Source organism: Barbatula barbatula (assembly GCF_947034865.1).
Source record: "Barbatula barbatula genome assembly, chromosome: 22".
NCBI classification, from domain to species: domain Eukaryota; kingdom Metazoa; phylum Chordata; class Actinopteri; order Cypriniformes; family Nemacheilidae; genus Barbatula; species Barbatula barbatula.
In genome coordinates this window covers 2,984,499-3,011,685 of record NC_136785.1, presented here as the reverse complement: position 1 = coordinate 3,011,685, position 27,187 = coordinate 2,984,499, and the positions used below count along the sequence as shown (strand labels likewise).

Below are 27,187 nucleotides of genomic sequence, written 5' to 3'. Positions count from 1 at the left end.
TGAAACAAACATAATTCTGAGAAAGGTTTACAGGAATGATTTTAGGGACAATCATAACAGAATATATACTGTATTTTTGGTGAACTGCTTTATCCCGAAACATAATTTAACCATAGCCTGCTCATAAAATTGAGACTTTGTAGAAGGAAAAAACGTACATGTTTTTAATATTTACTGCTTGTTTTCATGTAATACTCATTGGCAATCACTTACAGATCGTTCAAAGAAAAAATCTTATAAGAGAAACAAGAACATGCATAACTCCGCAGTGAACCTCTCAACAAACGGAGATTCCACAGCTGTGTCCATTGGACTAGTGACCGTCTTGAGATGTGTACCTGGAAGTGTGTCCGAGTTCTTCATCCTCAATCTCCCTGCTTGTGAGATCGGTATCTGTCTAAATAGTTTGATCTTTGTAATGTGGTTTCGGAGTTTGTCAACATTTGAACTGTTTTACGTGTTTAATAGGAACATTTGACTAAACAAAGCTACATTATTTTTAGATTGTTATAACTGTATTTGAACATTGTTAATCACTTTAAATGAATCTTTGTGTTTATGACTCCAGGAATGACATTTACATTGAGGATTTTAAATGGCATACGTTACATCCAGATCCTTGTGACTTTCCCTTTTTATTTACAACCAGACTACATTTATGTGGTTTATATGATTTATTTTCTCAATAAAATATTTAATCGACCTATCAATGACCAATTTTTCCATGAATTTGCTTGCATTTACATTCTGTCAATCACAGATATCCTAGTTTTTGAGCACTTTATTTTATGATTTGCATGGAGTCATGCATTCATGTAAAAAATACAACGATAAGTCATTCTTACATGTAGATATCAAAACAGATGTCTATCATAGTTTTGCAAGGCTTTATTTTAAAATGTGTATATCTGGTGAATGTGATGTGTGCCAATGTGGACGTTTATCAGATTTATAATGTCTGTTTTGGACGACTTCCCATCACTATTCCTGTGATCATTTATTATTTGAAAACTCAATATTACAGTACGTAAGCTCGAAAACACAGAACTTGTTTTACTCATGAAATTGAAGCGTGTCGACTTTGTTAACTGCCTTTCATTTAAAGGCTATTTGTTTTGCTAAACACTACATTTGGTTTCTTTCAATCTTTGCATATCCAATATGTTTGTGACATGTGTTTAGGCAGGCATATAAATCCTTGTGACAGTTTTCAAATCAGTCTACAAATCTCAGGGATTGCCTCACATCCAGAGAGACAAAATCCACCCCTCAGGTGATGATATTAACATATTTTAAGAATCATTGTTGATCATAGAAATTTGTATGAATTACGTATATCTCAACACTGTACTAGTTTGAAGAATGTGCTAGTTTTTCTAAGATTTTGGATTAATAATAACAAAATAAATTTCGACTTTATTATTTACATGTGATCCAAATGATGATGCATTTTGCTATAATGGCCTTGAAATGTCCAATCATTAATATAAATTATCATACATTTAGTTCAGAAACGTTGTGCAAATTTGAGTTTGTTGCTTTGATTTCTGTTCCAAAGTATAGAAAAATCGACATTATTAGACATCACTAATTCAATATACATATTAGTGTATAGTATGCATAAAAAATACATTTATGTTAAAAATTGTAGATGAAACAAATATAGGCTACATATCTATATTACAATAATTCCATAAAAAAACAAGTATGAAACACTAACTGAATGTTGTGTACGCAAAAAATCTTTTGAACGATTCAGATCTTCACACTGTATCTCTTTTGTTCTGCACAGACCACGATTACAATATCATCTATGCTTTGATTGTGAGTATCTGGCATAAGAAGACGCGGAGAAAATGAAGAACTCTACAGTGGACTTCAACACATCTGAAGCTTCTTTTGAGTCCAGTGGTGTGCAAATATCTGTGTACATCATCAATGTTCTGTTCGGTCTTCCGACACACTCCTTTATTATATGGCTCATCATCACAGGAACGGGAAGTCCAATTCCATCAGACTTCTTCAATCTTAATCTCTCTGTTTGTGAGATTGGTATCTGTCTGAACAGTGTGTTTGCCATTTTTTTTTATCTTCGGTTTTCAAGTCTCAAAGGATTAAGGTACTTTTTATCAGGATTGGGCATCACCTGTCGTCCTCTGTTTCAGTGTCTGATCTGTGTGGAGCGTTACCTGGCGGTGGTTCATCCGGTAACCTTTCTGAAGTACAAACCTCTCAGATATCGAGTGATCTGCTCCTTCGCTGCCTGGATCACTAGTCTCGGCTCGTGTTCATGCTGCATGTTTAGTATAATCTCACTGAAATATGTTTGGTTTGTAGAGTTTTACTCGATTCAGTTCCTCATCTTTCTCTCTATCCAGTTGTTTTGTTGTCTGGCTGTTCTCAGAGCTCTGAAGCAGTCAGGACCAGGAGAGAGAGGGAGAGAGAGAGAGGAGGAAAACCACATGAAGAGACGAGCGTTTCATCTCATTCTGATAACTACTGGGAACTTGGTTGTCATTTATCTCCCATATACAATATCCGGATTCTATTATATTCTGTCAAATAAGTATATTTCTCAACTTTACTCTTTTTCTTATCTTTTGTTCATTTTTGGTGGCTTTGTTCAGCCTGCTCTTTATCTGTATCGTACTAGAAAACTCTGCTTCCTGTGTACACCATAAAATCACCAAGTGTGCACTTTTATCAAACCACATATTTTCCTGAGCTGAATGTGTTCATTCGTCTGTTTTTTCAATAAAACACTTATTAATGACCCACTGTCATCTTTTTGCATTGAGTGTTGCCACGGAGCTTATTGTCTTAAACCTGACATGTTGTCATGACTCAAAGTCATGTAGTCATATAGTGCTAATATTGCTTGGTCTGAATTTTTACATATCAGATTGTTGAATGTGTGACACCTGTGCTAACCACAAACCCTGACCTGTGTTTCTGACAAATATAGATTGCTTTGAAAAAAATCTATATTCTCTGTTTTGTATGACATGTCGCTTATTGCTCCCCGAACTCTTTGTAAGTCGCTTTGTATAAAAGCGTCTGCTAAATGACTAAATGTAAAAGTTTTGGCAGACTGATTATCAAGTTTTTTATTTTTATCTGAAAGTATATAAAGCAATAATAACTAATTGTGGTTTAAAAAAACAAAATCACAATTTATTTTCAAGTTCATTAAGTTCATTAGGTCGTAAAATTATACTTTAAATTGGTGAAATATATCAGATTATTTATTCATGATGTTTCTTTAAACATTTGCATACCTGGTCTTTACTATAACGCAGCAGCATATCGAGTCTGCACAAAATTCCCCCGGACGTCCTTGAAATCAGTCTACAAAACATTGCACTAAGATTTGTACAGACCCAGAGAGATCAAGAATTTCATGCTGCAGGTGATAAAACCTTTTATTTGATTTGTTTTCTGCTCAACAGTCTCTAAAGTGTATTTTTAAGGTGAGGGGTATGTTCATATTTGGCTATGTAGTTAAAACTAAAGAGTATTGTTGAACAACGAACACATTTATTGTTATGCATTTATAGTAACTCCATTGAGAACAAAGGATATTATCTGAGGTTAACTTCCGGTCTGTGTTTGTTGATCAGCCTTGCTAGTGGCTGTAATGTATAACAATATATATTTTATTTTATTTTATTAATATTAATATTGTATTGTATAATAACTACTAAATAAACAATTGGTTGAATTTTATTGTATATACATTTATTAAATAAACAATTTGTCAAATGGGTCGTTTAACTTTGTTGCCTTTAAGTTTAGTCAAGTAGCGGTGCTTTTCCGGGTAACCCAAATGAATACTAGCTAGACATTCTTTTAACTTGCTTGCTAATGTCATTTACTTGTTTTGATTTTGCTTGTTTCAGAAATAATCTACAGGGACTCTTTGCGGATGTGTTCCAGGAGTTGAGTTTGGGCCACAAAAGCAGACATGCGCAAAGACGTTTGCTTATGCTGTTGCTTTTGAAATCATCCATTTGTGAATGTAAATATCACACAACCGTCAAATTGTAAAATCATTCAAATAAAAGTGTGCTCTTTTCATTTCAATAAAATTAGATTGTCTAATCGATCACAATTGTGTTTTTCCTCAGCTGAAACACTGAACTCAAAGAAACACTGAAATAAACTACTCTGCAATGAATGTAACTACATTTTCCACAACCAATTCAACTGGGCTTTACAATAGTCTGCAAATGGGCATTTATATCATCAACCTCTTGTTTGGTTTTCCTGCTCACTCCTATGTGATACGACTCATCACCACAGGAGCCGGAAGTGGAATTGCAGCAGAGTTCTTCATCCTCAGTTACTCTGTTTGTGAGATCGGAATCTGTCTGAAAAGTTTGATCTTTGTACTGTCAGTGTGGTTTCAGAGTTTCTCAATAATTGACCAGTTTTTAGTAGGCTTTTCCATCACCGGCCGTCCTCTGTTTCAGTGTCTGATCTGTGTGGAGCGTTACCTGGCTGTAGTTCATCCTGTAACCTTTCTGAAGTACAAACCTCTCAGATATCGAATGATCTGCTGCACTATTGCCTGGATAGTTTGTTTTGGATCTTGTGTGTTTTGTATGTTTACTTTAAGGTCATATCAAATTATGTACATATGTTGGATGACCACGCAGCTAGTCGTCTTCCTCTCCATCCAGTTTTTTTGTCTTTCGGCTGTTCTCAGAGCTCTGAAGCAGTCTGTACCAGGAGAGAGAGGGAGAGAGAGAGAGAAGGAAAGCCACATGAAGAGAAGAGCGTTTTATATCATTCTTATAACTACAGTGAGCATGGTTATCATATATGTGCCAATGTCTGTCTCAGGATTTCTAACTGTTATGAAAAAAAAGTACATTGTGGAAATTTGGTTTCCTGCATTGCTGTCTTACATGCTGGGTGGTTTTTTACAGCCTGTTTTTTATTTACACAGATGTGGAAAACTTTTCTGCTGGGCTTCTTCCTAAAACATCAATTGCTTTGTGTGCAATTGATGCATATTTGCCCTTAAATGAACTGTTAAATGGGCTTAGGGGTGCATTCATCCCTTTTAAGTAATTTAAGTAAGATTCCAATCCTACGGGAGAAAACATGGTCATTTTAAAGGCACTGCAAACTGTTACTGTGAACCGTGTCACCAGCCAGTCAGCAAAAACAATGGAGTTTATGCATGCATTATTTACACATTTTGTTCATTTACAAACTAATGTAAAAGTAAAACAGCAAAAGTTCTGTCTCTTTATTCTACATTATTTCAGGAAATCCTTAGCCAACAGCTGTGTGAGGGAAAGTGCATGAGATGAGTAGACCAAACCAAATTCATTTTCATATTTCACATGAAAGATACAGCATAGGTTTAAATCTAATGGTCTTTTGGTTACGAATCCGATTCTCTAACCCGGCCACTTTTCAAGTTTAAAGATTTAAAGATAAAGATACAGTTATGCAAGGTAAGCTATATGATTTTGTACTTTTGGATAATTCTGAACGCGTATTTTCAAAGTAGCCTACATATATCCTAAACCTTACAAACTGATGTTTATGTTGCATTTCTAAATCTGTTTATTTATGTTTGAAAATGTATTTAACTTCTCGAGTCATCTATCAAATATTAAATTATGTGATGGTCTTTATTGAAATGTGTACAGTTTTTTGGTTTCTACTAAGAATAACGAACCTATAGGAGGATTAATTGAATATGTTTAAAATAGCTATACATATACAGGGAAACTTATATGTTAACAAATATTAAAGATTGATTAATGGACATAAGTAATATTTACATACAGCAGATGTGCTTATACACTTATTTACATATAAAGTAAATAAATAGATCACAATATATCACTTACACATATATTTACCATGTTTTATTAAATGTGAAAAATATAAAAAAGTGGCCAAAATCGAATATGTAAATACATTTTGAACACATATTGCAAATAGATTTACACTGTCATGATCCTGCCTCTCCTTGTCTTGGTTTTCGAGTCTTGTGGCAGGATCATGTCAGTCCCATGTGTTTTGTGTGGAGAAAGAGCATTGTTTTGGTTTGTCACACCATGCTCTCTCTGCGGTGTCGCATCCTTTAGCCCTGCCCCCTTGTTTCCCTGTTAGCGGCCCATTAGTGTTAATCTTGTCACCAGCCCTGATTCATCTTTCCCTTAGCGTTTTATTACCTTCACCTGCCTTGTGCAATCCTCCTGTTAGCTTTCCTTTAGTGTTTCATTCATGTCAACTGCCGCCACTCTCCCTGTGTGATCAGTCCTCGTCAGTGTTTCCCTTTATCAAGTCCCAGTTTCCCCCTGTCTCTTGTCTGGTCATTGTCATTATTTGTTATCGTCATCCCTGTTGAAGTCACTGTCCTGTCCTGTCCTGTCCTGTCCTGTCCTGTCCTGTCCTGTCCTGTCCTGTCCTGTCCTGTCCTGTCCTGTCCTGTCCTGTCCTGTCCTGTCCTGTCCTGTCCTGTCCTGTCCTTGGTAGTTCCTTGTTTCATGTTCCTGGTCCATGTATGTAAATACCCAAGGACTTTATTTGTTATTCCTAGTTGTTAATGTTTGCCCCCTTGTGGGAAGTATTTGGTTTCAATTTTGTATCTTAGTTTTGTTAGTGTTTTCCCCCATCGTGGGTGTTTTTGTTCTTGTTATTATTAAAGTATACTTGTTAACCCCTTCATCCCCGTGTCTGCCTGCACTTGGGTTCTTCCACCCTCCACGTTCACGACATACACACATTGTGTATATATATATATATATATAAAATAGATTTTTCCTATTTTTTTAAAAAGTAAATAAACAAAATATATTTATTATATATCAACCTATGCAACTATGGGATATCATGGAGATGAATCTTCATTTCATTTTGAGGTGACATGACCATTTGAGGAGGTGTGTCCCTGGCATCTTAGTTGATAAAAAGAAATGATCGGTAACAAAAATATTCAAATTGGGAACTGTAAAAGATTAATTGATTTTTTCTTATACAAAATACACTTGATGAAAGTCAAAATTAATGTCCTTAACCTAACTGGTTTTTTGATGTGCATCATATGCTAAAAAGGACTATTAAAATGTTTTCATTGAAACATAAAGTTAATGTTTTGGTTGGTTCTCCCCTTATAGCTATCCGTGTTGGATATACCGCATATGTTTTTACTACTTTAAGCATTTGAATTTCAGATTTTTGTGGCACATGCAGCCAGGCACATTTATTCTTGTGACAGCTGTGGAATTTAGGCCAAATAAAACACAGCAACGATATTTAAATATCCACTTTTTTCCAAAGCGACTTACTTTGCATTATCCTACACATTTGCTTTTAAGTATGTGCAATCCCTGGGATCGGACCTGTGACCTTGGCGTTGCTCACGCCATGCTCCAACCACTGAGCCACAGCAAATCTATAAATGTATATAAAGCTATAAAGGATATAAATGTATTTCTAAACAAAAGGCAATGATTTGACTTTCAGCAGATTTACGTAAGAGTTGTGAAATAGCTTTTAGGCAAAGGGCTAATTCATGTCATGCCAAACCAATTTAAAAGATAAAGGATTATAGGTTATTATATGTCAATCCATATACCTTTATGTAAATAATAGCATAATTATGTTTCTTTTCCATATAATGGGAATGTTGTTCTTTTGTAGGTGATTATAATGTAAATCTTTAATAATGTTATGTTTTGTGGCATTACAGAGTAGGATTTATTAATTATTCCTTATTTCTACAGAGATTATCGTGTTGTTTTACATGACAGCCTATGTACACAGCTTTTTATGTTCATACTAAACTGGGTCTCAAAATTACTACACATGTTGAAAGGCCAAATAAGTGAGCATTATTGTTTTTAGTAAATTATTTAGATAAGAAACAACTTTCCAGTAACTGTTAAGTTAACAACGCAAGGTTGTGGTTTGATCCCAGGAGATTGCAGATACCTATGTAAAATGTATAGGGTAATGCAATGTAAGTCGCTTTGGATAAAAGCATCTGCCAAACGCCTAAATGTAAATGTAAAACAGTTTAATGTTCTTCACCTCAAAGAATTGTAAGTTGACTAATTTATTTGTATTTTTTGCACAACATGGTTATTCATTTTTATGTAAACATTAGCCATCATATTAAAACATTTCCCTACAGAGTTTAACTAAATTGTTTTTATTAATATTTTCAAGACTGTCTCCTTTTGTTTAGTTAGCTCTTTAATTCGTTGTTGTTCTAAGCTTTAAATATTTGCATGTCTGATGAGATGCGATAAATGTAGCCATGCACACACTGTATTGCTCCGACAGCTTTAAAGTCAGCCGGCAAAACACGGAACGGCGACTCGACGTTCACACCGCAGGTGAGAATTTGTTTTGTGTCATTTTGTTAATTTGATTTTCTCATAACTTTCAGTGCATACGTTATAACATTAATGGTGCTAAGCTTTTTCAACAACAACACACTCAGCTGTGTGCGTTGGTTATATAAATGTACAGGCCAGATTGTAAATACTAGGCGTACTGAAAACGGGTTCATGAAAAACTCATTGTGTTGATCTGTGCTTGTCCTAATAATCTTGATCATTTCTAACTCTCTTTTTCCAGAGATCACAGTTTGTGTTTTATAATTTAATGTGCTGGGAAATAAAGAAAAATGAATAACTATACACTGTACATCACCGAACCTGAAGCTTCTGTCAGTGTCAACTCCCCAAGGCTGCAGACTCCAGAAACGTGTGTATTGGCCATCAACTTTCTGGTTGGTGTTCCTACACACTCTTATGTGATATGGCTCATCGTCTCAGGAAGTAGGATTTTATCCGAGTTCTTCTTTCTCAATGCCTCTGTGTGTGAGCTTGGCAACTGTTTGAATTGCTTGTTCTTTGTACTGAACATGTGGACTTCAAGTCTCTTTGTAATTGAATATTTATTGAAGGGACTTATTACCACCGGTCGTTCTCTGTTTCAGTGTCTGATCTGTCTTGAACGTTACCTGGCGGTGGTTCACCCTGTAATATTTCTGAAGTACAAACCTCTCAGATATCGAGTGATCTGCTCCACCGCTGCCTGGATCTTAATTCTCGGCTCCTGTTTGTGCTGCATGTTTATTGATGTCTCTTCTGTTCACTATGTTTTCATCTGGTTCCTCTCAGTGCAGTTCCTCGTCTTTCTCTCCATCCAGTTGTTCTGTTGTCTGGCTGTTCTCAGAGCTCTGAAGCAGTCAGGACCAGGAGAGAGAGGGAGAGAGAGAGAGGAGGAAAACCACATGAAGAGAAGAGCGTTTCATCTCATTCTCATTACTACGATGAGCATGATAATCACATATGGCCCTTATATTCTGTCTGGAATATTTGTCATTATGACGGCGAGTTATTGTTACGGATTATGGGTCACTGGTTTGATTTGTTATGTTTTGGCTGGGTTTGTACAGCCTGTTCTTTGTCTGCAACGTGCTGGGAAATTCTTCTGTCTCTCATCTTAAAAATACACATGCGACGGAAATCGTTCAACATTTCGCTTTTCGTTTTAATTCAGATTTTTGTTTTTGTGCAATTATGAATTGTAAAACGTTAAGGGTAAACGAGAAAATGGGATTTTGCAAAAGAACATTTTGAAGAACATAACCAAACAGCTATGGACCCCATTTATTGTTTGGACACAAAACCACTGAGACATTTCTCAAAATGTTTAATTTTATGAAACAAACATAATTCTGAGAAAGGTTTACAGGAATGATTTTAGGGTGAAACAATCATAACAGAATATATACTGTATTTTTGGTGAACTGCTTTATCCCGAAACATAATTTAACCATAGCCTGCTCATAAAATTGAGACTTTGTAGAAGGAAAAAACGTACATGTTTTTAATATTTACTGCTTGTTTTCATGTAATACTCATTGGCAATCACTTACAGATCGTTCAAAGAAAAAATCTTATAAGAGAAACAAGAACATGCATAACTCCGCAGTGAACCTCTCAACAAACGGAGATTCCACAGCTGTGTCCATTGGACTAGTGACCGTCTTGAGATGTGTACCTGGAAGTGTGTCCGAGTTCTTCATCCTCAATCTCTCTGCTTGTGAGATCGGTATCTGTCTAAATAGTGTCACGGATGTGTTAGAGAGAACCCAATTGCAGGCAGCGAAACGGGGATAACAAGGACTTTAATATAAACAGAAAACAGGAACAAAACAAAAACCCACGAGGGGTGACAACAGGGTACACAATAAACTGAACTAACTACAGACTAAACACTTGACAAGAATTACAACTACAAAACACTCACACTGACTAGACTAACAACTCAAAGACATAACTGAAAGACATAACTGAAAGGCATGAAGCATGAAGCATGAAGCATGAAGCATGACGCATGACGCATGACGCATGACGCATGACGCATGACGCATGACGCATGACGCATGACGCATGACGCATGACGCATGACGCATGACGCATGACGCATGACGCATGAAGCATGAAGCATGAAGCATGAAGCATGAAGCATGAAGCATGAAGCATGAAGCATGAAGCATGAAATAGTAAGGCATACCAGTACACTAGATGCAACGAACGAGCACAGGACAATGAACACGAGGATGTTTTAAAGGGAGACAGACAAAGGATAATAAACAAGGGTCAGGTGCGGGTACTGAAACACTCAGGGAAGGTTAACGAGGAAACGAGATGGCGGGAAACACTGACGAGACACGAGAAAGCACATGGCTTTCTCACACAAAACCTAAGGCTATGCCATGACTCCGCTGCAAGACCAAGAATAAACATGACATGATAGCGGAATCATGACAAATAGTTTGATCTTTGTAATGTGGTTTCGGAGTTTGTCAACATTTGAACTGTTTTAAGTGTTTAATAGGAACATTTGACTAAACAAGGCTACATTATTTTTAGATTGTTATAACTGTATTTGAACATTGTTAATCACTTTAATTGAATCTTTGTGTTTATGATTCCAGTAGTTTGTGTTTATGACTCCAGGAATGACATTTACATTGAGGATTTTAAATGGCATACGTTACATCCAGACTTTCCTTGTGACTTTCCCTTTTTATTTACAACCAGACTACATTTATGTGGTTTATATGATTTATTTTCTCAATAAAATATTTCATCGACCTATCAATGACCAATTTTTCTATGAATTTGCTTGCATTTACATTCTGTCAATCACAGATATCCTAGTTTTTGAGCACTTTATTTTATGATTTGCATGGAGTCAGTCATTCATGTAAAAAATACAACGATAAGTCATTCTTATATGTAGATATCAAAACAGAAGTTTATCATAGTTTTGCAAGGCTTTATTTTAAAATGTGTATATCTGGTGAATGTGATGTGTGCCAATGTGGACGTTTATCAGATTTATAATGTATGTTTTGGACGACTTCCCATCACTATTCCTGTGATCATTTATTATTTGAAAACTCAATATTACAGTACGTAAGCTCGATAACACAGAACTTGTTTATCTCATGAAATGGAAGCGTGTCGACTTTGTTAACTGCCTTTCATTTAAAGGCTATTTGTTTTGCTAAACACTATATTTGGTTTCTTTCAATCTTTGCATATCCAATATGTTTGTGACATGTGTTTAGGCAGGCATATAAATCCCTGTGACAGTTTTTAAATCAGTCTACAAATCTCAGGGATTGCCTCACATCCAGAGAGACAAAATCCACTCCTCAGGTGATGATATTAACATATTTTAAGAATCATTGTTGATCATAGAAATTTGAATGAATTACGTATATCTCAACACTGTACTAGTTTGAAGAATGTGCTAGTTTTTCTAAGATTTTGGATTAATAATAACAAAATAAATTTCGACTTTATTATTTACATGTGATCCAAATGATGATGCATTTTGCTATAATGGCCTTGAAATGTCCAATCATTAATATAAATTATCATACATTTAGTTCAGAAACGTTGTGCAAATTTGAGTTTGTTGCTTTGATTTCTGTTCCAAAGTATAGAAAAATCGACATTATTAGACATCACTAATTCAATATACATATTAGTGTATAGTATGCATAAAAAATACATTTATGTTAAAAATTGTAGATGAAACAAATATAGGCTACATATCTATATTACAATAATTCCATAAAAAAACAAGTATGAAACACTAACTGAATGTTGTGTACGCAAAAAATCTTTTGAACGATTCAGATCTTCACACTGTATCTCTTTTGTTCTGCACAGACCACGATTACAATATCATCTATGCTTTGATTGTGAGTATCTGGCATTAGAAGACGCGGAGAAAATGAAGAACTCTACAGTGGACTTCAACACATCTGAAGCTTCTTTTGAGTCCAGTGGTGTACTGCTGAGACTGCAAATATCTGTGTACATCATCAATGCTCTGTTCGGTCTTCCGACACACTCCTTTATTATATGGCTCATCATCACAGGAACGGGAAGTCCGATTGCATCAGACTTCTTCAATCTTAATCTCTCTGTTTGTGAGATTGGTATCTGTCTGAACAGTGTGTTTGCCATTTTTTTTTATCTTCGGTTTTCAAGTCTCAAAGGATTAATGTACTTTTTATCAGGATTGGGCATCACCTGTCGTCCTCTGTTTCAGTGTCTGATCTGTGTGGAGCGTTACCTGGCGGTGGTTCATCCTGTAACCTTTCTGAAGTACAAACCTCTCAGATATCGAGTGATCTGCTCCTTCGCTGCCTGGATCACTAGTCTCGGCTCGTGTTCATGCTGCATGTTTAGTATAATCTCACTGAAATATGTTTGGTTTGTAGAGTTTTACTCAGTGCAGTTGCTCGTCTTTCTCTCCATCCAGTTGTTCTGTTGTCTGGCTGTTCTCAGAGCTCTGAAGCAGTCAGGACCAGGAGAGAGAGGGAGAGAGAGAGAGGAGGAAAACCACACGAAGAGAAGAGCGTTTCATCTCATTCTCATAACTACTGTGAACTATCTTGTCATTTATCTCCCATTTTCAACTTCAGGATTTTACTTTATTCTGTCAAAGCATCAGATTCCTGAACTTGACTTAGCTAGTTTTGTTTTTTTTGCGTTTGCTGGCTTTGTTCAGCCTGTTCTCTATCTGCATCGTGCTGGTAAACTCCGCTGCCCGTGTTCGCCATAAAATCTGCACCTGTCTTATCTCATAGGGCCCATTTACTGTTTCAGGAATTGTTAGCATTGTGCCACGCATGTGGATATTATGACAGTTCGGGTTTTAGCTTTGATCTGTTTTTTTTGCTGGCTGGTTTTATTCAGCCTGTTCTTTATCTGAAGCGCAATGTAAAAATAAAAGTTCCCAGTTCCCCAAATCAATCTGTAAATGTAAAATTCCCAATAGACCGAGAAGCTCTGTACTGTATATTTGCATATCTGGTGTTAATATTAGGTGTAGCTTGTGGAGTCATGCACAAATGTCCTCGTGACGTTTTTTAAGTCGGTCTACAAAAGAAAGTGCCAAGATTTAAATACATCCTCGTGGACTAAACATTCACTTTTCAGGTAACAAACTCTTCTTTTAAACTCAGATCTTTGTTTCTTAACAATTATTGTAAAACATGTTAAAATGTCATTGAAAAATAATCATTGTAAAACGTTAAGGGAAAATGAGAAAAATTAGATTTTGTATTTGAATGCATACGCCATTGAATGTATAGAATTAAAGGTATAGTTCATAAAAAAGAACCCTCACGTCATTCAAAACATGTACGATTTGCAAAAGAAGATGATAAATTGCCAAACAGCACTGGACCCAATTGTTTTCTGTTGTATGGACACAAAACCCAGGAGACATTTCTCAAAATATCTCTTTTGATAAAACAAAAGGCATTTTGAGAAACGAAAATCATAATAAATTTGGGGTTAATAAATGATAACAGAACGTATATTTTTGAGTGAACTGCTTTATCCCTTTATGATCATTGAACAACCGCACTAAAAATGTGAAATGTTTTTGGACATGTTTTGGAAATGGATATGTTAGTAAAAACTACTGTTTGTTTTCATGTCATACTTATAGTGAATCGCTTACAGACCTTTCAAAGACAAACTCTTATGTATGCGCCGAGAAGAGAAACAAGAACATGAATAACTCTGCAGTGAACCTCTCAACAAACGGGGATTCCACAGCTGTGTCCATTGGACTAGTGAACCGTCTTGAGATATGTGTGTACCTCATCAATCTCTTGTTTTGTCTTCCTACACACTCCTATGTGATGCGGCTCATCGTCACAGGAACAGGAAATGGAATTGTGTCCGAGTTCTTCATCCTAAATCTCTCTGCTTGTGAAATCGGTGTCTGTCTAAATAGTTTGATCTTTGTATTGTCGATGTGGTTTCGGAGTTTGTCAACATTTGAACAGTTTTTAATAGGATTTTCTATTACCGGTCGTCCTCTGTTTCAGTGTCTGATCTGTGTTGAGCGTTACCTGGCGGTGGTTCATCCTGTAACCTTTCTGAAGTACAAACCTCTCAGATATCGAGTGATCTGCTGCACCGCTGCCTGGATCATTTGTTTCAGCTCCTGTTTTCTCTGCATGTTTACTTTAGATTCGCAATATGCTGTTTATATATGTTTTTTGACAATGCAGCTACTTGTCTTCCTCTTTATCAAGTTGTTTTGCCTTTCGGCTGTTCTCAGAGCTCTGAAGCAGTCAGGACCAGGAGAGAGAGGGAGAGAGAGAGAGGAGGACCACATGAAGAGAAGAGCGTTTTATCTCATTCTCATAACTACTGTGACAACCGTTCTCACGTTTGGTCCGATTACTGTTACAGGATTCTTCTTCATTGTGACACACAATTATGTGGATAGACCAGAAGTTTGGCTTTCAGGTCTTCTTTGTTTTGTGCTGGCTGGTTTTGTTCAGCCTGTTCTTTATCTGCGGCGCACTGGAAAGTTCTCCCGCTTCTGCTGCCAAATTTGACTAAATGAAGTTACTCTTTTGACAATTATCAGAACTATTTTTGAACATTGTTAATAACTATAACTGTATCTTTGCTCTAAGTTTGGGTTTTTGAGTCCAGGATTTAGATTTACATTGAGTATCTTAAATGGCATACGCTACCTCCCAAATCGATTACAGACTTGAGTTTGTCCCATTTATTTATTTATTTATGAGGTTTATTATAGGCTGTATGATTATTGTCAGATGTTTTCAATAAAATACTTGAATGACCTATCAATGACCTACTGTCATATTTTTCCATGTTTTTGTATACATTTGCATCAATCACAGAAGTTGTTAAAATCACAAGTTTTGAATGCTTAGTTTATCATTTGCATGGATCATAGTGATGCATGCATGCATGGAAATACAATTGAGTTTGCTTCCCCCCAAATAAAATCCAGCAATAAATCAGTGTAACATGTAGTCATCATAGTTTTCATCATAGTTTTCATCATAGTTTTCATCATAGTTTTCCTCATAGTTTTCATCATAGTTTTCATCATAGTTTTCATCATAGTTTTCATCATAGTTTTCATCATAGTTTTGCAATGGTTCATTTTAAAATGTGTATATCTGGTGATGTGTGCAAATGTGGAAGGTTATTAGAATGATCGTTTGGGACGACATCACTATTCCTGTCATCATAACACACACTCTGTGACAAAATCAGTTTTACCTGTATTTTTAATGTTTGCATATCCAATATGTTTGAGACATGTGTAAAGCCAGGCATATAAATCCCTGGGGCCGTTTTCAAATCAGTACAAATCTTATGGAATTATTCACATCCAGAGAGACAAAATCCACTCCTCAGGTGATCATTTATAACATACCTTTTATAAAATCTTGCTATAATGGCCACTTATAAATGTATCTTCTTAGCAAATGTTAAGGTAAAAATCATTAGTAAAAATTATTATACATTTAGGATTTTAGAAATTATATGTTCAAATTTGGCTTTATGTTGTTTTAATTTCTGGTCCAAAGTTCAGAAACCCTACAGTATTAGATGTCACTAATCAAAATATACACATTTGTGAATAGTGTGCATACAATAATGTTTAATATTAAAAATGTTGACAGATATGACATATACCTAAAAAATGGTTGAATAATTCAAATCTTCACACTGTATTTCTTTTCTAGCACAGACCACGATTAGAATACAATTTCGGTTTTGCTTGTGCGTTTCATGCCTTAGACATAAAGAAGAAAATGAAGAACTCTACAGTGGACTTCAACACATCTGAAGCTTCTTTTGAGTCCAGTCATGTACTGCTGAGACTGCAAATGTCTGTGTACATCATCAATGTTCTGTTCGGTCTTCCGACACACTCCTTTATTATATGGCTCATCATCACAGGAACGGGAAGTCCAATTGCATCAGATTTCTTTAATCTTAATCTCTCTGTTTGTGAGATTGGTATCTGTCTGAGCAGTGTGTTCACATTAATTTTTTATTTTCTTTGGATTTCAAGTCTCTCGGGATTAATACGCTTTTTATTAGGACTGGGCATCACCGGTCGTCCCTTGTTTCAGTGTCTGATGTGTGTTGAGCGTTACATTGCGGTGGTTCATCCTGTAACCTTTCTGAAGTACAAACCTCTCAAATACAGACTCATGTGCTGCAGTGCTGCGTGGATCATAAATCTTGGCTCCTGTTTGTGCATGTTTAGTATAATCTCATCGAACGTTGTTTCGTTTGTAAAGTTTTACTCGATTCAGTTCCTCATCTTTCTCTCTATCCAGTTGTTTTGTTGTCTGGCTGTTCTCAGAGCTCTGAAGCAGTCAGGACCGGGAGAGAGAGGGAGAGAGAGAGAGGAGGAAAACCACATGAAGAGAAGAGCGTTTCATCTCATTCTGATAACTACTGGGAACTTGGTTGTCATTTATCTCCCATATACAATATCCGGATTCTATTATATTCTGTCAAAACAGTATATTTCTCAACTTTACTCTTTTTCTTATCTTTTGTTCATTTTTGGTGGCTTTGTTCAGCCTGCTCTTTATCTGTATCGTACTAGAAAACTCTGCTTCCTGTGTACACCATAAAATCACTAAGTGTGCACTTTTATCAAACCACATATTTTCCTGAGCTGAATGTGTTCATTCGTCTGTTTTTTCAATAAAACACTTATTAATGACCCACTGTCATCTTTTTGCATTGAGTGTTGCCACGGAGCTTATTGTCTTAAACCTGACATGTTGTCATGACTCAAAGTCATGTAGTCATATAGCGCTAATATTGCTTGGTCTGAATTTTTACATATCAGATTGTTGAATGTGTGACACCTGTGCTAACCACAAACCCTGACCTGTGTTTCTGACAAATATAGATTGCTTTGAAAAAAATCTATATTCTCTGTTTTGTATGACATGTCGCTTATTGCTCCCCGAACTCTTTGTAATTCGCTTTGTATAAAAGCGTCTGCTAAATGACTAAATGTAAAAGTTTTGGCAGACTGATTATCAAGTTTTTTATTTTTATCTGAAAGTATATAAAGCAATAATAACTAATTGTGGTTTAAAAAAACAAAATCACAATTTATTTTCAAGTTCATTAAGTTCATTAGGTCGTAAAATTATACTTTAAATTGGTGAAATATATCAGATTATTTATTCATGATGTGTCTTTAAACATTTGCATACCTGGTCTTTACTATAACGCAGCAGCATATCGAGTCTGCACAAAATTCCCCCGGACGTCCTTGAAATCAGTCTACAAAACATTGCACTAAGATTTGTACAGACCCAGAGAGATCAAGAATTTCATGCTGCAGGTGATAAAACCTTTTATTTGATTTGTTTTCTGCTCAACAGTCTCTAAAGTGTATTTTTAAGGGGAGGGGTATGTTCATATTTGGCTATGTAGTTAAAACTAAAGAGTATTGTTGAACAACGAACACATTTATTGTTATGCATTTATAGTAAATCCATTGAGAACAAAGGATATTATCTGAGGTTAACTTCCGGTCTGTGTTTGTTGATCAGCCTTGCTAGTGGCTTTAATGTATAACAATATATATTTTATTTTATTTTATTAATATTAATATTGTATTGTATAATAACTACTAAATAAACAATTGGTTGAATTTTATTGTATATACATTTATTAAATAAACAATTGTCAAATGGGTAGTTTAACTTTGTTGCATTTAAGTTTAGTCAAGTAGCGGTGCTTTTCCGGGTAACCCAAATGAATACTAGCTAGACATTCTTTTAACTTGCTTGCTAATCTCACTTACTTGTTTTGATTTTGCTTGTTTCAGAAATAATCTACAGGGACTCTTTGCGGATGTGTTCCAGGAGTTGAGTTTGGGCCACAAAAGCAGACATGCGCAAAGACGTTTGCTTATGCTGTTGCTTTTGAAATCATCCATTTGTGAATGTAAATATCACACAACCGTCAAATTGTAAAATCATTCAAATAAAAGTGTGCTCTTTTCATTTCAATAAAATTAGATTGTCTAATCGATCCCAATTGTGTTTTTCCTCAGCTGAAACACTGAACTCAAAGAAACATTGAAATAAACGACTCTGCAATGAATGAAACTACGTTTTCCACAACCAATTCAACTGGGCTTTACAATAGTCTGCAAATGGGCATTTATATCATCAACCTCTTGTTTGGTTTTCCTGCTCACTCCTATGTGATACGACTCATCACCACAGGAGCCGGAAGTGGAATTGCAGCAGAGTTCTTCATCCTCAGTTACTCTGTTTGTGAGATCGGAATCTGTCTGAAAAGTTTGATCTTTGTACTGTCAGTGTGGTTTCAGAGTTTCTCAATAATTGACCAGTTTTTAGTAGGCTTTTCCATCACCGGCCGTCCTCTGTTTCAGTGTCTGATCTGTGTCGAGCGTTACCTGGCGGTGGTTCATCCTGTAACCTTTCTGAAGTACAAACCTCTCAGATATCGAATGATCTGCTGCACTATTGCCTGGATAGTTTGTTTTGGATCTTGTGTGTTTTGTATGTTTACTTTAAGGTCATATCAAATTATGTACATATGTTGGATGACCACGCAGCTAATCGTCTTCCTCTCCATCCAGTTTTTTTGTCTTTCGGCTGTTCTCAGAGCTCTGAAGCAGTCTGGACCAGGAGAGAGAGGGAGAGAGAGAGAGGAGGAAAACCACATGAAGAGAAGAGCGTTTATTATCATTCTGATAACTACTGTGAACACGCTTATCACATACGGCCCATTTACTATTGCAATAATCATTACCATGGTGCCAAACACTCATGTGGATGTAATGACAGTTTGGATATCAGCTTTGATCTGTTTTTTGCTGGCTGGTTTTGTTCAGCCTGCTCTTTATCTGCAGCGCACTGGAAAAATCCCATTCTTCTGTTTCCCAAAAAATCAGCAAATGTAAAATTCCACTAACTATTATTACTCTGTTGAAAAAGTGCAATATGAATGTAATAGTCTTGTTAGTTAGCCTTTGACTGTCATTTAAAACAATTTGTCATGTTAAACTTTACATTTGTTTTTATTAAGTTTTTGCATAAGATGTTTTGGTGTGTATGAATTCAGACATATATAATCTCTCCCTGCGACTGAAATCAACTATAACCCCCACCAAGTCTGCGAGGAACCTGGGGTGATGTTCGACGACCAGCTAAAATTCACTTCCCAAATCGCAGCAACCTCTCGAACTTGCAGGTATGTGCTCTAAAACATCAGGAAAATCAGGCCGTTCCTGTCGGAGCATCCCTCTCAGCTGCTTGTCCGAGCTGTGGTCATATCAAGACTGGACTGCTGTAATTCTCTACAGGCCGGCCTTCCAACCAATGCAGTCAAGCCCCTTGCAAATGATCGAGAATGCAGCTACACGTCTAGTTTTCAATCAGCCTAACAGAACCCACGTAACACCCCTTCTGATTTCTCTTCACTTGCTGCCAGTTGCCGCCCGCACCAAGTTCACTGGCCTTCAGAACATTAACGGCAATTTCGCCCATCTACCTCACGCTGCTCCAGGTCTACATCCCCTCCCGTCATCTTCGTCTGAAAATGAGCGACGCCTGGTTGTTCCATCACAGCGAGGCACCAAATCGCTTGCAAAAACCTTATTCGGTTCCTCTTTGGTGGAATTACCTACCAGCCTCCATCCGAACTGCAGCATCCTTTACAAGTTTCAAAAATCCTCCTAGTAGCATGACCTTGTAAACTAACTGTACTGTTAAGTGTGTTGACAAAATGTTTATATGCTCTCCTACTTGTAAGTCGCTTTGAATAAAAGCATCTTCCATATGAGTATATGTACATGTATGAGTCATTAGTTTCCCTTGTTTGGTGGGTGTGTCAAGAATGTCTATCCAAACAGCAGCAACATGTATATAACCCACGTGGTATTAAAGAGGCACAATGGGTCCAAGTAAAGTCGTTTATGAATGTGTGTATGCAGCAATTGAAGATATGAGAAGACATGTATTTTGCAGTATTCAACCAAAGGTGTAAAGAGTACCTGAAAACCCTACTTGAGTAAAATTACAGATATCTTGCAGTGAAAATGACTCCATTACAAGTTACAAGTCACGAATTCCAAAACAACTTGAGTAAAAGTCTTAGAGAATATGATTTTAACAGTATTTGAGTATTTTACTCATACTAAATGTAAGATCAAAGCATCACTAGTCATCAACGCTTAAAGGGAATGTTCATCCAAAAGTGATATTTCAATCATTTACTCACGCTTGTGTAATTTCATACCTCATGTTTCCTAAATTCTTTAAAATATCTCAATATTTACAAACAAAATAAATCCAATATTTTTTCTTTTACTATGGTAGTGGATGATGTCCCAGAACTGAAAATTGCTAACATTCTCGAAAAATATCTTTCTCTGTGTTTATTGGAACAAATAAATGTATACAGGTTTGGTGAACATTTTTGGATGAACTATCCCTTTTAGAAACATCGCAGCCACCTGAACACCTCAAAATTGCAACAAATCAAGGTCAACACCAAAGCCTACGTCTATTACAAACACCCAAGTCTCAGTTAAACTCAAGTGCTCATAAGGAAACCAATATCCTTCAAAAAGGTCCCTTCAGTAAAACGGCTAAATAAAAAGTAAAAAGTAAAAAATTCAAGTCTGGTTTTGGCCTTATCACTGGCTGCAGTCATTTCCTCTTCCCACATAAAACTTTTATTTTCCAGATGTTGGCACCAGATTAGTGCCCAAACATCTGCATACAGGAGCAGACTTTAGAATTGTCCCATTTATTTGACCAGAATTTCTGTCTACTCTCACAGGACGTTTTGTATAAAATGTGTTTAGTTTGTTTAATCTGTTTTTTATCAGCAGAAGACTGAAAAACTCCCCTGCTGGTCTTGGTCAGCTATAATGACCAGCCAGCTAACATTGCATTTGCTTTATTGTGTTTGTGGGCTGTCCGATAGATGAGTACACACTGAGTACACATAGGACGCCTATTTTGCCTGAATAGTACAGGTGCATCCACGTAGCATCTGAATAGGGTTTTAAAGAATGTGTTTTATTAATTTTAATAAAACAGTAGTATAGGTTTTCCCACTTTAATATTCTCAGAATGAAAATTAAGTGCATTTTCTTATTCAATTTTTTTAACCATTTGAATAGAAGACAATCTGTAAGTCATTTTTTCTTTATTTGCATGTGTGTTTTTTGCACACATGCACCATGCAGGAAAATACATATGAGAGGTTCATGCACTTGACTAAAACATCTGATTTATTAACACGCAGACAGACGGACCAGATTCACTTTTCAGGTGACAAAAGCTTTTTTTATTTGATTATGTTGCTATTATATTATGCAAAAATGTTCTTTGTGATTGCCAGCTTGTTAAATTGTCTATTTAGAAAGATGTACATCTATTTAAATAAGTGAAAAGTAAACCACCTTATCATTAAAATTGAACAAAATCTATTTGAAGAGTGTATGATAACTTTATCATACAGTCGTGGATAAATGTAATTATTATTAGGTTATGGGTTATGCCGAATTACAGATTATAGTGCATTAGGAAGTTTTCTTCCAGTAAACAAAATTATATACATTGTTTTTAGCCATCATTCAAAAACCTCATTGGACTTTTTTCTGTGAAAGAAAAAAAACAATACTGTACTTATTTATACATTTGTATTCTGAATGTGAGCTATGTGGTAGCTTACAAAAGACAAAATACATAAATTGTTGACTAAAAATATTGATATCTGCTCAAGCTCGTTTATAAACTATATCAATAGTTATTTTGATAAATGGACCACAAAATAATTTGAGATGTTTTGTTTTTCAAGTGAGGGCTAATGTGAGGTTTATGAGGAAAAATTACTTTTGTGCTATTCCTTATTTCCTCTTTTATGTTGCATGGAAATGATTTGATTTGACGATTTAAGTAAATAATAAATAAATAAAAAATATAAATGACCTATTACATGTTTGTATATTCAAATAATAAAAAATAGAAAAAAGTCATTATTTTTACTTACTGTAAATACAATGTAGAATGCTTTGCAAATTGTTTTATTTATTTTGAAAGAAATTTACTTCAATGACTGGATTTATTATACAGTTTTTTAGCCTTTCAAAAATAAAACATATTTACATGTCTGTTTTTACAGCCACAATATATCGTATTATCATTTGAAGAAAGCCACAAATTAAAATCTGCCTGATAAAATGTTCATGAAGTCCCACTCATTGGAACATCACAAACTTTTCTGATCTGTCTTTTCTGATTTTATTCTAGATAATATGCCATCAATTATCTATTACAATATTTGTTTTTCAATTTAAAAGATTTCCATATGGGTATGCTTTCCTGAATGTCATTTTTTATTTTAAATATTTGATTTATGTTGTATGACGTGTAGCATACCACACCGCGCACATATAAAACCCATCTACCAAACACAACATAGAGATTTTTATACTACGACAGATGCTGGACGTTCATTGTTCAGGTGATAAACATTCAATTCATGTTTTTAATACTCTTTTCCTGTTCTGAAGTTTATGTTATATTGTGTGGAGTCACTTATGATATTTGAATAAATCCAGGATAATTTTACTTAAATAAACCTAAACTAAAAAATATGTATTCAAAATGCACCATATATCCTAAAATGACTTATTTTTCTCTAGATAATATCGTCAGTGTTTATTCTGCAGTGAAAAGACAAAGAGAAGATGAATATCTCTCATATGAACATCACTACACCTGAAGCATCTACAAACTTTACAATTGGGTCAATGACAATTGCTGATAGTTTGAATTTTTTAATTTACAGCATCAATTTCCTGTTTGGTGTTCCCATAAACTCCTATGTTATTTGGCTCATTGTCACAGGAACAAAAAGTGTAATTATATCGAGCATTTTCAACCTAAATCTTTCAGTTTGTGAGATCGGTAACTGTCTGAATTCGTTACTTGTTATTCTGATATTTTTGTCATCAAGTCTCACACCAGTAGGCAATTTTTGTCAAGGACTGGGCATCACCGGCCGTCCTCTGTTTCAGTGTCTGATCTGTGTGGAGCGTTACCTGGCGGTGGTTCATCCTGTAACCTTTCTGAAGTACAAACCTCTCAGATACAGACTCATGTGCTGCACTGCTGCGTGGATCATAACTCTTGGCTCCTGTTTGTGCTGCATCTTTATTTTGGTCACATTTGTAACTATTTCTACATTGTTTTTTTTGGTTCAGTTTCTCGTCTTCCTCTCCATTCAGATGTTTTGCCTTTCGGCTGTTCTCAGAGCTCTGAAGCAGTCAGGACCAGGAGAGAGAGGGAGAGAGAGAGAGGAGGAAAACCACATGAAGAGACGAGCGTTTCATCTCATTCTTATAACCACTGTGAACATGGTTATTCTTTATGTCCCATTTATTATCTTTGGATTTGTTATTATTTTCACAAACCTTAATTCTTCTGGACTTTGGTTTTTTCCTGAGCTTTGTTATGTTATGGCAGGTTTTGTACAGCCTATTCTTTTTCTGCAGAGAGCTGGAAAACTCTCCTGCCTCTGCTGTTCTGCATAAAATATGCTATTGTTATATTTTAAGAACTTAGATAATATTTGTTATTATATGTTATATTGTAATAAAGTAACTATGTGTTTTTGATGTTCTATGGATGAATAAAAGTACCTCGAGATCAAGCAGATTTAGCTCTACTTACGCTAAAAGTTCTTTGTATGTGTGACTGCGGCGCTTCGACAAATTCTCTTTGCAGATACTGTGAGTTTTATTAATTCTGCACTAGTTTATAGAAAATATTTTTATAGTTTTTTTGGATAAATGTTATGTGTCACTAACTGAGTTTCCTCAACACAGAGATATGAGCCCTCCGGGTTTAAGATTCAAGCACTAGAATCTTTTCATTCAAACAGCGTTGTTTGTATTTCATGGCTACTTTTATGTTCTTTGATTGTTTTTTCTTCTTACCTAAAAACTTACCTTCCTAAACAAAAATGAAATTTGTAAAACTTTTTAGGTTTTGCTTTTGATATTTGTTTTCAGGTTTTCATACATTAATGTCAAGTATACTGTATGCTACAGTCAGATACTGTGAAATCAAAGATCTGAAAACCTACTTAAAATACTGTAAATAGCTCCAAAATGTTTCGATTTCTACACAAACCCTCTCCCACATTTTTTATGGGAAATGCGGTGCATTATAATATAGTGCTATCTTTTAAAACTCTTTTTGCAATTGTTTTGTTTGCACACGCAGAATAATACAGACCAAGACATATGAGACCATGTTTGTGTTCTTGTGACCCAAAACAGATGCTTGTTTGGCAGGAGTGCGCAGCATAGAATGCAGATGACTGTTGTCGCACAAATCTGATAATCTCTCTATTAAAGTGGATTGTGGAGACATTTTAATTATTCAGGATCTGATAGCGTGTAAATTCAACACATCCTAATATTGATAATCCACTTCTAATAAAGTTTGTACTTTGTCTTTCAATAAATTGCTTTATTATCACCACTCTGAGGTTTGACGCTGTTTATTTTATTGGACTTGAAATCATAATTCTCTCGCAGATTTTTCAAATGTTTGGCCTCATAATCTCATTTCAGTTCGCAAAAATGTGCATAGCCGGGGTTTATTGCATGAGACATGTTCAAGCCTGTTTCATAATCCTATAAGGAACAAAAGATTGGACTTTATTTTAAGCCATTAAAGCTTTATATTTTATACCAATATGTCTGTTTCAAAAACCTTAGCATTCATTCATAATCTTTGGGTGATCTGATTAATTTATATATATGAAAGTCACTTTAGTCTTATAAATATCTCATGTACAGGCAGAGTGTCATGATTCTGCCTGCTCTTGTCTTGATTTTCTGGTCTAGGGGCAGAATCATGACAGACCCACGTGTTTTATGTGGAGAGGATCATATTATGGTCAATCAGGACATAATATGCGTTCTCTCCTGTCTCGTCATTTGGCCCTGCCCCTCTCGTTTCTAGTATTGCTCTCCTCCTGTGTCGTATTACCCACACCTGCCTATCGTTATCCCCTTTGTTAGTCTCCCTATATAATACCCTCTTGTCTATTGTCTTGTGCTCGTTCGTTGTACATGTTTCATGCTTTTTGCCATGCCATGTCTTGGAGTCTTTGTCATTGTCATTGATAGTCTAGTCTAGTCAAGTCAAGTCAGTGTGAGTGTTTTGTTTTGTTAGTCTAGGTGTTTTTGTAGTTGTAGTTCTTGTCAAGTGTTAGTCTTCAGTTTATTGTGTTCCCTGTTTACCCCTCGTGGGTTTTTTTGTTCCGTTTATTATTTATTAAAATCCTGTTTAAACCCTGTTTCGCTGCCTGCACTTGGGTTCTCTTTCCGTGTTCCTGACACAGAGAGTGAGAAGTCCCAACAATCACATGACACACCTTTTCCATCTTTTCTGATTTAAATCTGTGCATCAAATTCCATATAAAATAATTTTCTATTTTAATGGCTCGACACGGACCTGTAATGTTTTTTCTGTTTCAGTGTTTGCTCAAAGAACCTCATTTTTATTTGAAATATTTGCATCTGATGTGTGGCATTCAACACCTAGCACATATTTCTTTACGTCTGTTCTGATGTCTGGCTATAAAACACAGCTCAGGGATTTATGTACATGTACAGCAACTGGTCATCTGTTTTATTTCACTGCGACGGTGTTTCTCCAATTTCTAGGTATTGTAAAGATATTATGTTTTTTTAGCATATTTAAATTACACTCCTTCGCTCTAGATAACATCTGCCATATTTATTTAACAAGTTTCGGAGTCGTAAAAATACAAAGGAAGATGGATAACTCGAGAGTGAACTTCACCACACCTCAAGCATCCACAAACTCAACATCTCATTCGTCTGCGCCAGCAACGCTTGAAGACACATTAAAAATGTTTGTCTGCTCTTTAAATATCCTGTTTGGTGTTCCCACACATTCCTATGTTATCTATGTAATTGGAGGAATAAATGTCGATGTAGCAATTATGGGGTTTTGGAAAACAGCTCTGCTCAGTGTAGCCATGCAGGCGGGACGTTGAAGTGGGTAACAGGGATGCTAAATTTGCACATGTGGCTTAGATGCATGTATTATATACGCTATTGACAAAACTGGTCCAAAACACTCACTGAACAGCAGTTTAAAAAAATGTTTTCGAAAATGTTACTGCCATGTACTGAAATAGTTTGAGTCATATTTGGTGTCGTTTCATTTAGCATTGCTCTGGTTAAGTAATCAAGTAATAAAATTGGCAACCGACCTTTTCCTCTTGACATGTAAATGATTTGATACAGTAAATAAATAGTTGTTTCATGTTATATTGAAGTTTGCTTGGATGTATGCACGTAAAATTCATGTCGTGTAATAGTTATTCACAACACAAATACAGTTGTTATTGTATAGCCTACTTTGAAAATATTGTATTGAAATTGTTTGCTCGATTTCAGTAAATAATCAGAATGTATACTGTGAAGTCTGGTGAGTGATTTTAACACTTCCTACAAAGTTTGTTTGGGGTCAAAAATGATGTGAGAGGTGAATGGCCAGTTGTACAGGATACAATAAATGACATTTCAGGGCTCCAGCTCATTTTTCCCAAAGTTGTTCGCATCTGAAGCAGTCAGGACCAGGAGAGAGAAATAGAGAGGAGGAAAACCACATGAAGAGCAATTTATCTTATTCTTATTACTACTGTGACGAGCTTATCGCATATTTTCCAGCAATTTTTTAAAGATTTTATATTTA

The 27,187-nt window shown here is 35.7% G+C and overlaps 3 protein-coding genes across 3 annotated transcripts; all 3 read left to right on the top strand.

The window, feature by feature from the left end:
* Window positions 1–1,856: 1,856 nt before the first annotated feature.
* Window positions 1,857–2,681, top strand: LOC306911555 (G-protein coupled receptor 4-like; the record flags this gene model as incomplete). Its single annotated transcript, XM_079487024.1, has 2 exons — window positions 1,857–2,510; window positions 2,628–2,681. 2 exons carry the CDS (start codon window positions 1,857–1,859, stop codon window positions 2,679–2,681), a joined length of 708 nt encoding a protein of 235 aa, XP_079343150.1.
* A 9,616-nt stretch (window positions 2,682–12,297) lies between these two features.
* On the top strand, window positions 12,298–13,134 carry LOC306911554 (C-C chemokine receptor type 8-like; the record flags this gene model as incomplete). The annotated part of the gene is made up of 1 exon (XM_079487023.1): window positions 12,298–13,134. The coding sequence occupies one exon, from the start codon at window positions 12,298–12,300 to the stop codon at window positions 13,132–13,134; it is 837 nt and encodes a 278-aa protein (XP_079343149.1).
* Window positions 13,135–13,442: 308 nt separating this feature from the next.
* Window positions 13,443–15,185, top strand: LOC306911838 (uncharacterized protein). The gene is made up of 2 exons (XM_079487515.1): window positions 13,443–13,511; window positions 14,029–15,185. Exon 2 carries the CDS (start codon window positions 14,093–14,095, stop codon window positions 14,930–14,932), a length of 840 nt encoding a protein of 279 aa, XP_079343641.1. The 5' UTR covers window positions 13,443–13,511; window positions 14,029–14,092; the 3' UTR covers window positions 14,933–15,185.
* Window positions 15,186–27,187: the final 12,002 nt, after the last annotated feature.

Coding starts and splice junctions, on each gene's coding strand:
- LOC306911838 (XM_079487515.1), top strand. CDS start 14,093: ATGAATAACTCTGCAGTGAACCTCTCAACAAACGGGGATTCCACAGCT.